This window comes from Chlorocebus sabaeus, chromosome 8 (genome assembly GCF_047675955.1).
Source record: "Chlorocebus sabaeus isolate Y175 chromosome 8, mChlSab1.0.hap1, whole genome shotgun sequence".
NCBI classification, from domain to species: domain Eukaryota; kingdom Metazoa; phylum Chordata; class Mammalia; order Primates; family Cercopithecidae; genus Chlorocebus; species Chlorocebus sabaeus.
The window spans coordinates 4,267,224-4,283,978 of NC_132911.1; the positions used below are offsets into that span (position 1 = coordinate 4,267,224).

Consider the following 16,755-nt stretch of genomic DNA (forward strand, 5'->3'; position numbering starts at 1 on the left):
TAGAAAGGCAGACTTTGGATATGGTTCTCAGGGTGCAAGTGTTGAGGGAGAAGTGCAGGCAATTGGTGACTCAAAGATGCCATTGGGAATTTATAATCATTTTAAGAAATTACCATAATATAATTATACCATTATAATTATATATTTGTATAACTATAATAACTTAAAAATCATCTTAAAAGACATATATATATATACACCCATGAGTAGGTGTATATATATAAATACATATAAATATATTTATATCTATAAAATATATATTATATATAATATATAAATATATATCTATAAAATAGATATAAATAAATAAATACGGAGAGAAAAGCAACTGATGGGTTTCTCATGCTCCATACTTGGGCATCCCTACTCCAGCCCACACCTTGCTGGTGTTTGAACAGTGATCCTTCTCTGTTAGCAATTTGATGATTTGCAGACAGTGTAAGGTTGAAGAAAAATGGCTTTACAGGCTGGGGGCAGTGGTGCATGCCTGTAATCTCAGCACTTTGTGAGGCTGATGGGGTGGATCACGAGGTCAAGAGATTGAGACCATCCTGGCCTACATGGTGAAACCATGTCTGTACTAAAAATACAAAAATTAGCTGGGCGTGGTGGCGCGCGCTTGTAGTCCCAGCTGCTTGGGAGGCTGAGGCAAGATAATTGTTTGAACCCGAGAGGTGGAGGTTGCAGTGAGCTGAGATCTGCCACTGCCCTCCTGGAGACAGAGCAAGACTCCATCTCCAGAAAAAAAAAAAAAAAAAAAAAAAAGAGAGAAAGAAAAATGACTTTACAGTTTAAACTCAACAGCAAGCTATTTAGGTAGTAAGCTCCTTGGAAAAGGTAATAATTTGTGGATATTGAATATCTTTGTTGGATGTTTTTTAATTTTTTTTTTTCCTTCCTGAAGAAAGTGTCTTTCACATAAAAGCCAAAATAAATGAAAATAAAGTTTAAAGAAGCAAAGCTGTGTGTCCTCCCTTGGCTGCCCCATGGACAGAAGAGTTGGGGTTTCCAGCTATAAAAGGTACTGTCCTTAAAGGGAATAAAATAAGAACGTAATTCCAACAACCAGAGAATGAAACCTAGTCACAAATATTAGGGAATATTTAAAATTGAATTTAACAAAAATCGACAAAGGCAACCATTCCAAATTTAGGTCTTTTATTAGGTTTATAAGTTTAAAAACAATTCATGCAATTGAAGATACACTGGCATAGTGGTAAATAAATAAATCATTTTAAGTCTGAGGAAAACTTTCAGAGGAATCTTCTTTTATGGCGATGGTAGTTGAAGTTGTATGTGTTTTGGTTTACCATGTATTCAAATGCATCAAGTGCATTTTTGCAGTACACGCGTTAGATGCCTGTGAAGGACAGGCAGTTGTGGGCCACATGTCCTCACAGGTGGGCCGGAGCTGGAAGGGATAACGAAGGGCGTGGCCTCTGGTCATTCACTAGGCACCAGCAGATGATGTTGGTCTTGCTTGACTGAAGGAGGCCAAGAGGATGAAGGGCAGGTTGGAGGAGATGGGTAACTAATTGAATATGGTGGTAAGTCCACATATGTTGACCCCAAAAGGTGGGATGACAGCTTTGCCCCTCTCTAGTAACTATGAGAATGTCCTCCAAGATGTCCCAGTGTGTCTTCAGACAGGCATTCCATGAAGAAAGCAAAACCAAGCAGAACCAAGTCTAGTTTTCATCTATTCATCTAGTTTCACCCAGCCAACCCCAGTATCTCTGCACAGGAAGTGCTTTCTTGAGGGGAGCTGGGACTTTTCTCTGTACGCACTGAGGAGATCTGTGTTTTCTGTGGGCAGGTTTTCTTCCCTTGTTCTGGTTATGGGCAGCTGCTCTTTCTTTGGTCCTCACATCACCCTTCTTGTGTATATGCGTGTTATAATACCTATAATAACCTTCGTGACACGGCAATAAACCCCATTTACAGATGAGGAAACTGAAGCACAGAACAGTTTACAAACCAAATGTCTTTCCCAAGGTCACACAACTGGTACAGATTAACTATTGATGTGATATAAACTCTGAAGTGCTCAGAAGAGGAATAGTACTTTTTAAAAATGTCCTAAATAACACTTAAATGTACTTTAAAATTAATAATTCATACTACTGCTCATAATTAATAATAAAACTGGAGTAATACAAGTTTAAGTGTTCAAGAAGAAAAGTGTGTTTTTAAGGACTTTTATTCTAAATAGGTCACCGATTAATCACAGCTGATATTTGTTATATTAGCATTTAGGGTATTAACTATATAATCGTTTCTCACACTACATAAAAAAGGTGGGACAAGAAAGAAGAATTTAGCATTTGTATCTGTGCAAAAAAAAAATCTAAATCAAAAGAAATAATTTTACATGTTTTATTAGCCTTTGGATTCTGGGATTTTTTTTTTTTTTTTAAAGGAGATATATAATAAATGGTAGTAACTAAGTTCAAGTCCTCACTATGTAAGAATAATAACTGTGCAAAATTAACTATCCTGTTGTAACTGATGCCCCTGTATAGACAGACAATGCTGCTGCTTTACCTTTTAGAAAAAATTAAGGCAGCCGGGCGTGGTGGCTCACGCTTGTAATCCCAGCACTTTGGGAGGCCGAGACGGGCAGATCACGAGGTCAGAAGATCGAGACCATCCTGACTAACGCGGTGAAACCCTGTCTCTACTAAAAATACAAAAAATCAGCCGGGTTTGGTGGCGGCGCCTGTAGTCCCAGCTACTGGGGAGGCTGAGGCAGGAGAACGGCGGGAACCCGGGAGGCGGAGCTTGCAGTGAGCCGAGATCGCGCCACTCACTCCAGCCTGGGCGGCAGAGCGAGACTCTGTCTCACAAAAAAAATAAAAAATAAAAAAAAATTTAAAAAAAATAAATAAATAGAAAAAATTAAGGCAGAAGCAACTCACCAGCCTTCTAGCACTTCCCAAATCTCACTTTATATTGGCAGCTTGAAACTAAAGTCTTCTATTAGTATCTGAATAAGTATTTCTCATAACCTGAGATGCAATAAAGATTTCTAAGTAAATATGTAATAATAGCTTATTTATTCAATATATAGCTATAACTGAACCTGAATATACATGACCCAAACACTTAAATGTACAAAGCTAGGCTTTCATTACTCTAGGGTAGTGTGCCACAGGATTCAAAAGATAGTCTTTCACATGGCATTTTCCCCAAGAATATCAAATTACTATAAAAGTATACAAACTTGGCCAGGCGCAGTGGCTCATGCCTGTAATCCCAGCACTTTGGGAGGCCGAGGTAGGCGGATCACCTGAGGTCAGGAGTTGAAGACCAGCCTGGCCAACATGGTGAAATCCCGTCTCCACTAAAAACACAAAAATTAGCTGGGCGTGGTGGCACATGCCTGTAATCCCAGCTACTTCGCAGGCTGTTTGAACCCAAGAAGGGGAGGTTGCAGTGAGCCAAGATCACCCAACTACACTCCAGCCAGCCTGGGTGACAGAATGAGACTTTGTCTCAAAAAAAAAAAAAAAAAAAAGAAGGTATACAAACTTGGCTTGTTAACTAGAAAAATTATTTTAATACATATACATTAAATTATATATGAATAATTATATATAGAAGCAAAAATCAAATATATATTTAATATGTATTAAATATATTTCATATTATATATACATGTATAATATACATACAATGTGCACTATTTAATTTATATTTTAATACCTATATCCTTCAAAGATTTTAAAGACAATTAACACATAATCACATTTTTTAAAATTTAAATTATGACTTTTACATCTTTTTTCTGTTTTAAGCCATTATTTGAGTTAATACTATCCTATTGAACACAGGATAGTTTTGTTGTTGCTTTGTCACCCTTTTTTTTCTGATTTTATGTGGAAGTCAATAAGAAAATATGATATTTTACATGCTGAACATTATTAGCCATTGTATCCTGAGGGCCTCGTGTTTCATGACTCCATTTGACATTGTAGTCGTATTGGTATCTCCAAAGTCCTGCTGAGAAACGTGGGTGGGGAAGGAATGCCAGGACATGGGCACAGCCTCAGGTGCAAGACAAATAGGATGTTTTTATGACTTTATCAACCTGACCGAAGTGAAGCATCACAGGAAGGAGCTACGGGAGATGGGACTGCAAACACAGCCTGAACCAGGCTGTAGGGAATGCCTGCGCTTCCTTGAACCATGGCAGGAGGTCCCTGAAAGAGTTTGGAGCATGGACGTGTCCTGATAAAAGGATGTTTGGAAAAGAGGAATGACCTAAAACAGTTGAATTTTAAAGACTCTAAACAAAAACACAGAAGTTATAGATGTTGTGAAGATTGACTTGTGACACAAATTCTAGAATTTCAATAGAAGAGGAATATCTTTGAAGGTTCAAAGAAGTAATCGTAGGAAAAATAAGTAGTAGTAATACCATGCCTGATGGGGTATAGGAATTTATCTAATTCTTTTTTTGGTCTATATGTCACTTACATAATGCATGCTCTTATTACTATTACATCATTGGCTGGGCGTGGTGGCTCACATCTGTAATTCCAGCACTTTGGGAGGGCAAGGCGGGCAGATTACCTGAGGTCAGGAGTTCAAGAGGAGCCTGGCCAACATGGTGAAAGCCTATCTCTATTAAAAACACAAAAATTAGCCTTGCATGGTGGTGCATGCCTGTTGTCCCAGCTAATTGGGAGGCTGAGGCAGGAGACTTGCTTGAACCCAGGAGGCGGAAGTTGCAGTGAGGCGAGATCACGCCACCGCACTCTACCCTGGGCAACAAGAAAGAAGCTCTGTCTCAAAACAAAACAAAACAAACAAACAAACAAAACCATGGGAGTATACAACAAAACTAAACCGATGTTACACATGAGAAAACTGAGGCACAATAACACTAATTAACAGGCTCAAGATCACACAGATGTGAGAGGCAGACTATTATTTGAACCCCAGGCAATCTGCTATCAGAAGGTGCAATAATTGTGCTATGTTTGTTAATACACAATCTTGGTAATCATTCCTATTGGCAGATATTAAATAATTCGTGAGGGCTACTTGCTTATGACTTTAATAACCTTGTGAGTCCAACAGGATAGGAAAGTGATGCTGCTGAGGGAAGTAACTTTCCGAATGGTATAAGTTACTATTTTACACAATGTTCTTTGAAGAAACATTGGTATACTTTTGGAGGCTTGTCTTCTTACTTAATTCTGTTTTTAAATTAAATTAGAAGAATTCTTGCCAAAGCTTGTTATCTCCTTTCCTATCTGCTCTCTAACAGTACCCCTACCTTTCTGACCAAGATACCACCAGATAGCTCACATATCACAAAATGTTTCCTTTTCCTTGTTTCCGCAGCTGTGCAGGCAGGCTCCCAATATACAAAAATGGATACAACGTGATATTCAAATGAAAGAGTGGATGTGTCAAAGAAACTGAGAGAGTTGCTCCAGACCCTGGGGCAGTATCGCGGAGGACATAATGTAATAAGACACTGTTATTAAGTAAAGAGCAAGTGCTCAGAAAATCGCAACAGTTAAGTGACCAAAATTTCAAAAATTATTTGAGCTTGATTTCAAACATTCATTGAAAATCACCATTAGAACAATTAAATGCTTCATTTTAAAGAAGTTTTTTTTAATAGTCTATTTAATATTAATTTAAGATGAATGAATACAATGTTTCTTAATAAAAATCACTTGCTGTTTTATAAAAAAGCTACTGAAATGGTAATTATAATTGAATTGTCATTTAGATTTTTGCAATTGAATGAAACTAATTAAAATTAACACAGGAGAAAGGAGTTAATTAATTTTTCAGTCAATTCTTCTGTACTAAGGCATCTACCTGTGAAATCTGCTGTCTCAGTCTGCTTGGCCTGCTGTATAGCAAAGTAACACAGAGAGAGCAGCCTCAACAACAGACAGACGTGGAGGCTAGGAAGTCCCAAATTCATAGCATTAACCAAACTGTCTGTGTAAATTAATACATATTCAATATTAGGGAAGGTTATTTTATTGGGGACATTACATAACTATTTATTTGATTATTTTAAAAACTAAGTAAAATATATAACCTCTCAATCTGCCTATTCGATACAGTTAAATTGGATTCAAATTCTACAGCTGAAGCAACTTGTCCACCTAAATAATGTTGAGCCTACACAATACCTCACATTTAACAGAGATGTTTCTTAACATAATGGCTGAAAGTCAAGGTGTATGGCTCTGGTTATTAAAATGTGGACATTGTTGTGGGGCTTTTGAGGGCATTATGAAATTGGGAAAACCATTAATATGCAGATCTCTAGGTTTTAGAAGCTTTATTTAAAAAGTACAGAAATAGAAAACAGCTCAACTAAGGAACAGAAACAGAAAATTTACCTTTCTCCTTTAAACCAAGTTCATTGTGTTCTACACAATAAGTAAATCTTGCCCATAATAGAAGTCTATATAAATCAAAATGTGCAAGTCCCTATTTACTCACAAAGAATATCTAAGAATTCCACAAAATGGTACTATTTTTAGCCCATGCATTATCCTAAAACCTTTATTTTTACAATTTAGTGCCATTATTGTATTAGCTTTTAAGAAGCAACAGAAACTAACATTTTAGCTGAGAACGTTGTTTCAAATTTTGAAACCCAAAATTAAAGAACTACAAAGAATTATATACAGTTTAGTGATATATGAGACATATCATATATATCACATATCACATATCACATATATGTCTCATATATATCACATGATATGCATCTTATATGTCACATGATATGCATCTTATATATCACATGATATGCATCTTATATATCACATGATATGCATCTTATATGTCACATGATATGCATCTTATATATCACATGATATGCATCTTATATGTCACATGATATGCATCTTATATATCACATGATATGCATCTTATATGTCACATGATATGCATCTTATATGTCACATGATATGTATCATATATATCACATATGTGTCATATATTATATATATCACTAAACTCTATATATTGGTATTTTTAATGAGATAGTTTTAATATACCTCTCTCTATAGAGAGAGAGTTTAGGTTAAACTAGATCTAAATTAAATTAAAATACAGGCAAGATATTTTGTTTTACTATGCCTGTCGGAAATAACTTATCATGCATTCAAAAATTGAGGATAAGGGTGTTGTTGATTTTTTTTCTTTTTTTATTTCGCCCAGTGACTTTCTACTTTGTCAAGCAAATAGAGCTAATACAGTTAATCAATAAGAGGTTATATCTCACTTTCATTCATTTTTTTAAAAAATCTCTTACTAGATATGCATTTAAGGCTTATGCTGACGTATATATACAGCCCTTTAACACCCTGTCTGAGAAAATTTTTTGTTCAAATAATTCTGAAATGATGTCATTAGATGCAATATTAGGTTACAGAATTATAGTGAACATTTATCTCCATCATATGTGCTCTCTAACTTTGCTCCTGCTCTTTTGACCAAAATACTGCAAAATGTCACAAAACATCACGAAATATTCAGTTTTTGATATTACTTAAAAGCTGTGCAGATGGAATTCTAAATGTCCTAAGCTAATCACGACTGCCCTGGCCACAATGACTGCTCAGGAATAGGCATGGGACTCAATGTGGGCCAGTGAGAGGAAATCCAGGACTTGTACACAAGCGATCTTGACAGAGCTATTTCCACAGAGCTACAGGATGTGGGGCTACCACACTGTATGTGATGATATGGGATCAGGAAGCCACCTAGTGCTTTACCCAGGTTGGCAAAACTGAGAGATGCTGAGACCTCAGGTTCTTGTTGATGAGGTTGAACCCTTGATCAAACCTCACCTGAAGCTGTCCCTATGTATGGACTTTATATCACCTTACCAATAAACTTTCATTTTGACTTAAGCCAATGTGGGCAACTTTTTCTCTAACTTGCAAGTGAAAAAGAAGATCCTAAACAATACATGTATAATGCACATGCCAACAGGTGCCAGAAGAGAGGCTTTGAGCATTGAGGTTGAATACCCAAGGTATATATGATATTATTTCTATCATCCTAAATACATCATCAGGTTGAAAAAACCCTAAAATGAATAAACACAAATAATAAAAAACTTTCCACCTCTTTCACTGAAAAGTGACTTGATAGAAAAATAGTTCTCAGCTCAGACGCTCACTAGAAATTCCATTTAAGGTCAGACATTTATTAGGGAGGTTAAAATGGCATGCTTCTAACTCAGTCGACGTTCCTTAGGTATCACCTACAACCTTCGGTATGGATTTGCCTCTTTCCTTGCCACAGGCAAATCATTTTTATTTCTATAATTTTAGAGAAAGGAACATGAAGTATGGATGAATCAAATTTTTGAGATGAAAAGAGGAGCTTCTGAAGAAAGCAATTTTCCTCTTTTGGATATACAGAGCTTAGGGATGAGGCAGCCCACTGTAAAGCAGCCGTCAGTCCCAGGAGGGAGACAAAGAGATGAAGACAACTTGAGGCCGGGTGCAGTGGCTCACGCCTGTAATCCCAGCACTTTGGGAGGCCAAGGCGGGCTGATCACAAGATCAGGAGTTCGAGACCAGCCTGGCCAGCATGGTGACACCCTGTCTCTATGAAAATTACAAAAATTAGCCAGACGCGGTGGCGGGCGCCTGTAGTCCCACCAACTCGGGAGGACGAGGCAGGAGAATCGCTTGAACTTGGGAGGCAGAGGTTGCAGTGAGCCGAGATCGCGTCACTGCACTCCAGACTGGGTGACAAGAACAAAACTCTGTGTCAAAAAAAAAAAAAAAAAAAAAAAAAGTAATGGCAAAAACTGCAATTACTTTTGCACCAACTTTATAGAAAGAGCCCTGGTGCTCTGTGGGCCTGACAGGGCTCCATCTGTCTGCACAAGGATGCTGGGTGAGTGCTGGGTGCACTCTGGAGAGCCAGTGAATGAGGGACTCTGAGCCAGGACAGCGTGGAGGGAGAGTGATTGCTCTGATTAGTAGGGGAAGCACTGACCAGGCTCTGTTACATTGGGAAAATCGATAGGGTTTTCACTTTGGAGGAGCATTCTGGGAGCTGCGGCCCCTGGGGTTGTTGGGGTCTGGGGAACCGGGGGAACCATCAGGGGGAATGGGGGGATATGGAGGGAGTTGGAGCTAGGAGGGTAGGGAGGAGGTGCCTGACCTGAGAGCTCTGTAGTGGCCAGAAGCCTTCAGAACTAGGAGCTAAGCAGGTGTGGGGAATGAGAGAGAAATGATGACAGCACCCAAATGCACCAGAGGGGTTGGAAGAAAAATCAGGGAACTGCAGGCAAAATGCAAAAGACTAAATACAAAAAGGGCCTGTCCAAGGCCCTTCGTTTCCCTGTTCAGTGCAGTGGTTAAAGGCTGAGTTGCAGGCTCCTTGGGTTTGAGTCTTCCTAGCTCTATGTCCTTGGGCAAAGTTTGTAGGGTCTTTGTGTCTTAATATTTTCACCTGTAAAAGGAAACTGTCAATCATAGGGTTTACTTCATAGAATTGTCATGGGACTAAGTACATTATTACATGGAAGGAGCCTGAAGCAGTGGCTGGTCTACCATGCAGTGTTTAATAAATAGTAACTATTCTTCCAACTCTGGTTACTTATTCTTTCATATTTTAGACCGCAGAGTAAAAACTTGAATGACAAGAAAAACAATGTAAAGATAATGACTGTGGATGAAATAGAATAACATTTAATGGGTTTTAATCATTATAATCAGTAGACTACTTACTGTGACATATCTAGATGTCACTTTGATTTCACTGAGTTGGGGGTTTTGCCCAGACTTCAAACAGTCTCAGTTAGGAGTCTCTGGAATAGACTCCAACCAACTCTGGGAACTCCTAAGATCATCTACAAAATACCATATCTTTTTTTTTCTTGAGATAATATTCAAAATTTGCCTTCCATTCTCAAATAAATATAACCACAAAAAAGTAAGATTTTAGGATATTTTAGGATATCTATTTTAGGATAAAAACAGATTGTAAAAATATATAGACACTTGTTTTGGAAAGAGACACAGATGATTTGATTCAAGTTTTTTGTTTAATTTTTTTAATAATGAAATTCTGACTATGTGTCTCTCTGGCTCATTAACATTCAAAAAGAGAGCTTTATCATTTGAGTTACATAATATTCCTAAGCAACTCCAAAAAATCAAAGAGATTCTACACCATGGTAAAATAAAACCAGTTATGCTAAACAAGTCATGCTAAGTGAACAAGTTTGTGTTTTATATGGATTATTACATTTTATCTTCAGACCTCCCCCACCTGCCTCCAGTTCGTTAACTGGTTAAATTAGTGTGGTTCGTGTTCTGAACTCCATGGACTCAGAAGGCTTGGTGTTAAGGAGAACCTTGGTTAATCTTTCACCTCCCTTTTTTCTTCACGACGACATTAGTCAGTTTTCTGTCACTTTAAAGAACAATTTGTAAGACCCAGAATATGCTGAGCAACATGGCTGGGTTGCTATGGCAGGAACCAGACCTTGTCTGTATAGCTAACTACGAGAGCTCTGGCTGTGTGGGCAACACACCCTATCTAAGCCACGACAGCAGTTACGATTCTCCTTTGCTAAACTTCTTACAGTGGCACAGTTTCCAGATTGCCAATAAACATCGCCCTACCGGATCAACAAGCCAGTACCAGCACGTGAGCCCAGTACTTCATTTCAAGGTACCGAAATAAAAGTTCCTGTTACTCTTTGGAATTATCTCTTGGATTCCTCCAGAACACACTGAAAAAGCGAATTCAGCATTCAAATGCCTATCATGCCCACTTAGCAGGAGTGTGCAACCATCATCCAATCAAAGGGTACAACTGACAACAAAAACGAAATTGTCACCATCGTTATACCAAGGGACACGTGCTGCTTTTAACCAATATAATTGTCAGAGGTTGTGTTATTATTGCTTGGTTTCTTTCTTTTTCATGGTTTTCTTTTGCTCCAGATTTTTTCTCTCTCTCTCTCTCATATATATATATATATATATATATATATATATATATATATATATATTTTTTTTTTTTTTGCTTCCCTTCATAAATATGCTTGACACATGCTTTGGTTTCTCTCTTGTTCAATCATAAAATTTCAGAGCGGAAAGGGACTTACATTATAGATGAGCTCATTCAAGCCCAGAGTAGTGAGGCAGCTCCCCTCTCCCCTGGTTGGCAGAGTGGGGCCCATACTCTCACCCCCTCCTTCCTTGTCAACAACCCCCCACCCCGTCCCGACCACCCTGGGCTTCTTGCCTGGGCTATGCCCTGCCCCCATGGATGAATGAAATGAAAGCGTGTGACCACCTACCCACACACCTTGGCAGAGGTGCACTCCACACACGGCGGCCCCCACCCAGGCAGGTAAGCTTGGTTGCACCTTCTAAGCGATATCCCGGGAAGCAGGAAAACGTCAGAGAGTCTCCCACACCAAAGTGAAAACCAATTCTTCGGCTGAAGGCAGGGACTCCAGGATCATCACACGGCTCCAGGTCATACTCTGAGGCATGTAGAGACGGAGTAAATGCATGAGGATTTGGGTAAATACACAATGATTAAATAGCAAGAGTAGAAAGGTGCTATTACAAAAAATAAATCTACATATATATTTTCCCCAAACACTTATAACTGTTACGTGCATTTTTTGTCTTGTACTATGAACTGTCTAATGACAAATGACATGGGATTTAGCATTTTTTTTTTTAATTGACAAGTAAGAATGAGAGTTACCAGAGGCTGGGAAGGGGGTGTATGGAGGGAAGGATAAAGTGATGTTGGTCAATGGATACCAGGATACAGTTAGAAGGAATATGTTCTAATACTTGATAGCAGAGTAAGGTGACCATGGTGAGTAATAATAAAGTGTACATTTCAAAATAGCTCAAAGGCAAGATTTGAAATGTTCCCAACACAAAGAAGTAATAAATGTTTGAGGTGATGGGTATCTTAAGTATCTTGATATGTTTGTCACACATTCTACTCATGTATCAAAATATCACATGCATCCCATAAATGTGTAGAATTATTATGTAACTAGAAGACAAACAGACAAATGGCATATTAAAGTGAGAAAATTCACTTCAAAACTGTCAATTTGAGAGTGTGGAATAATTTCACTGATATTTCTAATTGCTTAAATTGGTTACTGTATCCCTCCCAAAGGTGCTTTTTGATAGCTAAGGCATGAAGCATAACATAAAAGCAAAGGCACAGGGCTGTGTTTGTGGAAAGCTTATCATAGCCAATTTCACCTCTAGAATATACCTCAGTGAGGAATAGTGGAATTTTCCTCTGTTAATTTTCAATCTGTAAACAGTACGAGATTGAAAAGTAGGAGACAAGATTTTGCACTAGAATTACTATCTCACACCTTGCTGTTATTTTCTTTCTATCTAAGGATATACTGTGTACACTCAATTCAAACCATACGTTTCCTGTCATTTCTTTAAAAACAACTGAAAAGTCTTGCCAAATAGGAGAATAATTTGATATTATTATATGCTATACCTATTATATAAAGAAACACCATGATCCTGTGGTTCTTTGCTTTGTGTATGTTTTTACTCCATAGTTTATACAATATCCTCTGAAAGATACTTACAAGGATGGAAAGCCTGAAACAATATCATGAGGTTAGAAGGTGTGTATTAGTTGTAACCATCTCGATTAGGCTTTGTAAGGATTCTCTTACATTAATTGTCACTTAATCGCTATTATACAAAGTGTATTTACACTATGTACATGTTCATCTTCATCTAACCCAAGAAAAGTGTATTGTCCTCAGAATTCCATCTTCTCACCTACTCAAACACTTCATTCTTAGAGTTTATCCTTTTTCTTTTCTTCATCAATTCTCTTATTTCCATTAAGATAAAAATACATCAATCTTAAGAATGAGGTAAACCACCAAACCAACCAACAAAACAAACTAACACCACCAATTGCTGGACTTCACAGTCACCCAACCACCACATCATTTGTCTGGTTATCATTAGCACAAACTTTTCAAAGGGTTGGGTGTATCTTCCATTTTCTCAACTTCCCTTCCAAGCCTCTCTTCATCTCATCTATTCAGGTTTTCCTTCACAGCCTTCCATTCAAATACATCTTACCAAAGTCACAGTGACCTCCAGATGCAAAAACCAATGGTCAATTCTTAGTCCTTCTCTTACTAAGTAGGTTTTAAAACAGTTGAATGCTCTCTTCTTTCTTAAAAGGCTGTCCTTTCTTAGCTTATGGGATGCCACTCTCCTCCTAACTCACTGGACCCAACTTTTCAATTGGCTGATTCGGATCTTCTGCTGCCCCATGTGTTGAAATTAACTCTGCTGATGGCTTTCCAGTATTTCTTTTTCTTTAATATGATCCTGTTATATGAACTGAAGACTCTTGTCAATTGCTTTCGAATACATCCCTCAATATCCGCAAGAGAAAAAGTCTGTATTTTCTTCCCAAACCTGCTTTACTCTTAGTGTTTTTGATGCAAAGCATAGCATCCTCATTCATGCAGGTTGAAAACCTTGACCCCACTCTGTATTTTATGCCACACCTTCACTTCCTACCAATAAAATCAGCTCTACCCTAGCATCCTTCCTGTAGTCTGAGCTTCCATCTGGCATCTCTTGCTGGGATTGTATAACATGTTCCTGTTGACACTCACACATTATCTTTCAAATAACATTGAAAAAAGTCAGATCATGTCAAGCTCTTCAAATCCATTCAATGGCTTCATGCAACATTCACAATTAACATCCAAGTTACTTATGTTATGTGCCCTCCATAACTAACTTCACATCCTTCCACTTTCCCCTCAGTTTCAGGGGTTGGTCTGGCCACAGTGCCCCTCTTCTTTATCCTAAATTTGGTGGCCTGGTCCTCCTGTTGCACCTCCTTCTGCTGATAGCCCACCCAAATTAGCTGGACTGTCCATTCTCTGCTTCACAATCAAGTCTCAGCCTGTCAAAGAGACCTGCCCAGGCAATTAAAGAATGAGTACACTCTCCTCTGTCCCAGGTACTCATCACTCAACCACAGAAGAAGAAACATTTCAAATGAGTATCCTCATTTGAAAATTCATGGTACCACTGAAGGAGGCAAATACAGAAAAGTAATTTTGGGAAATAAATAATTTTGGTGTGAAAACATTGTAATGGAAACGTTTTTCTCCTATGTTATATAGAAGAAAACAAATTCCGCGTAGGGAAAAGAAGAAAGGCTGCATGTCAGAGACACCCTCTGACCTGGACAGGAGGAGTTTTGCCTCACGAAAGATGCAGAAAAGGTTTTTTTTAGGGGAAAAGAAAAAAAAAAGTCTCGCTCTGTCACCCAGGCTGCAGTGGCACCATCTCAGCTCACTGAAAGCTCCACCTCCCAGGTTCATGCCATTCTCCTGCCTCAGTCTCCTGAGTAGCTGGGACTATAGATGCCTGCCACCAAGGCTTTTGAATGAAGAGAAAACCACATATGTGAAGTCACAAAGTTATCCAAGTTTTAACCTTTTGAAGAGAATGACTGAGAAATGATGCTAATTCACTAGAAGTTAGCATTCAAGAAGTAGACACGTCGTAGCGGGTGGGAAAGTAAGCGTGGAGTATCCAGTGCACACGGTTAGCAACCAGTAGCAGACAACATTATGTAAAATGGGGATTGCGCAGATTTAGCTAAACCAACTGGAATATGGGGCCCTTTTTCTACAATGTTAGCATTAACATCTGCAGAAATACTGACTAGGAAACACAATCAGGAAATACTGCTTTAATACGGCCTTCTGAGAAAGGCAGAAAGAAACTCGATTACTAGGAAAGAAGGCAGATATAAAAGCATCTGAATGCCATTCATGATAAACAACGAAGTCTCTGGATGGGTAAATGCTTCATTTGTATAATACGTTGCTTGTTATTTGTATACTTAAAAAAGAAACTCCATGGTATCAGTGTCACTGGCAATTGTGTGCAGCCCAGTTTCGAGGCAAAAATCTTTCCAATTGAAATTACTCCTCTAACATATCTAAGGAGCTTGTTTACCTTAAAGTTGGCTTTGCAATCAAAAGTGTTTTTTTTTTAATTTTTATTTTTTAAAAACCTTTCTGCTTGTGTGCAACTGTCTAGATGGAATTGATTTCTTCTGCAGGCTTTAGGTATTATTTTCTACTGGTTATATTGAGATGAATTGTTCTAAATGTTTACAGACTGTTACCATTTTAAAGATCCATGAAAGAGTATGTGGTTGTTGACTTGCTTGCTTGTGTAAGTAGTTTATAATGAGAATGTCAGCTGTATAGTTCCATTCTGACTTTTGGTTATTTGTATGGTCTGAGAGTGTTAGCCGAAATCCATGTGCTGGAAATTTGATCCCCTTTTTGGGGATGTTTATGTCATGAGGGATCCACCCTCATTAATGGATTAAAGCCATTATAAAAGGACTTCTGGTCTTCTACCACATGGGGACATGGCGATCCTCCCTTTTTGGTCTTATATCCTCTGCCATGTGATGACACAGCAAGAAGGCTCACCCCAGATGCCAGCACCTTGATCTTGGACTTCCCAGCTTCCAGAACTGAGAAACGAATTTCTATTATTTATAAATTACTTACTATCAGGTATTCTATTATGGCAAGTGGCACAAACAGACTAAGACAGTAGTCATCAAAAGAGTTACTATCAGCCCTGTGCTAAGGGCACCGGAATAAGAAACTGATGCAGCAAAATGAACAGAATTTGCGTAGACTCCTGAGAAACACCTGCAGAAGTGAACAACAGACTTGCGTTGCTGCCATTTTCTTTTTTTGGAGAAGTCTATTTAAATTCATTTTGGATCATGATGAAAGTAAGAACAGGAGGAAGTGATATTCTCATAGTGATAGCAATTGCGATACACCGGGGAGAACGCACAGAGAGAGGGATTTAGGAATTAGTGTTGGAAAGATTTAAGTCTTTGATATATAAAGTGGCACGTTTCCTGATTACTGCTGATTACAACAAATTTCCAAGAACTCAAGTGGTCTGAGCCGGTCTTGAAAGTTTCACGTGAGCAGTGAAATACCAAGAAAAACCAACAAAGTCAGATTAAGATAAATGGCAACTAGGTAGAATTACAAGGAGGAGAAAATAGTTCAGAGCATCTTGAAATCCCCAAGAAATATTTTCCTTGAAGACACTATTTTATTTTACATAATGCTACTCATCATGCAGTAGTTAGTAGGCAATCGTGAAGTTCTTCTTACAGTTGGCTCTTGAAAAATGTGGGTTTGAACTACTTGAGTCCATTGGAACATGAATTGTTTTCAATAAACATATTGGCAATTTTTTGGAGATTTGCTACAACTTAAAAACACATGCAGATGAACCGTGCCATCAAGACAGATCTTAAAAATTAGTTAAATGTTAGGTATTTCATGAAAGCACAAAATATATGTAGATACTAGTTTATTTATGTGTTAATTGACTGTAGGCCTTTGGTCAACAGTAGCCTATTAGTAGTTGAGTTTTGGGGGCGTTAAGAGTTATACTCAGATTTTCCACTGTGCGGGGGTTGACACCCCTAACCCATATATTATTCAAGTACAGTGGACCTTGAATAATACAAGGGTTAGAGGTGTCAATCCCCATACAGTGGAAAATCATCTTACTTACGAATAACTCGTCTTACTTATGAGTCAGATACAGCAGTAGAGCTGCTGTTTATATAAAAGTGGGGCAAGCAAACTTTCTACCAAGATTTTTAGTCTTAGTCTGGGGGATAAGA

At 38.2% G+C, this 16,755-nt stretch overlaps 1 protein-coding gene across 2 annotated transcripts in view; it reads right to left on the reverse strand.

Annotated features, from left to right (window-relative positions):
- Nucleotides 1-16,755, reverse strand: part of CSMD1 (CUB and Sushi multiple domains 1) — a 1,948,922-nt gene that overhangs the window by 396,442 nt on the left and 1,535,725 nt on the right. For both annotated transcript variants that reach the window (XM_073017922.1, XM_007961594.3), the window contains exon 21: nt 11,324-11,512. In XM_073017922.1, coding sequence (XP_072874023.1) covers nt 11,324-11,512 — 189 coding nt within the window. The remainder of the gene's footprint in view (nt 1-11,323; nt 11,513-16,755) is intronic.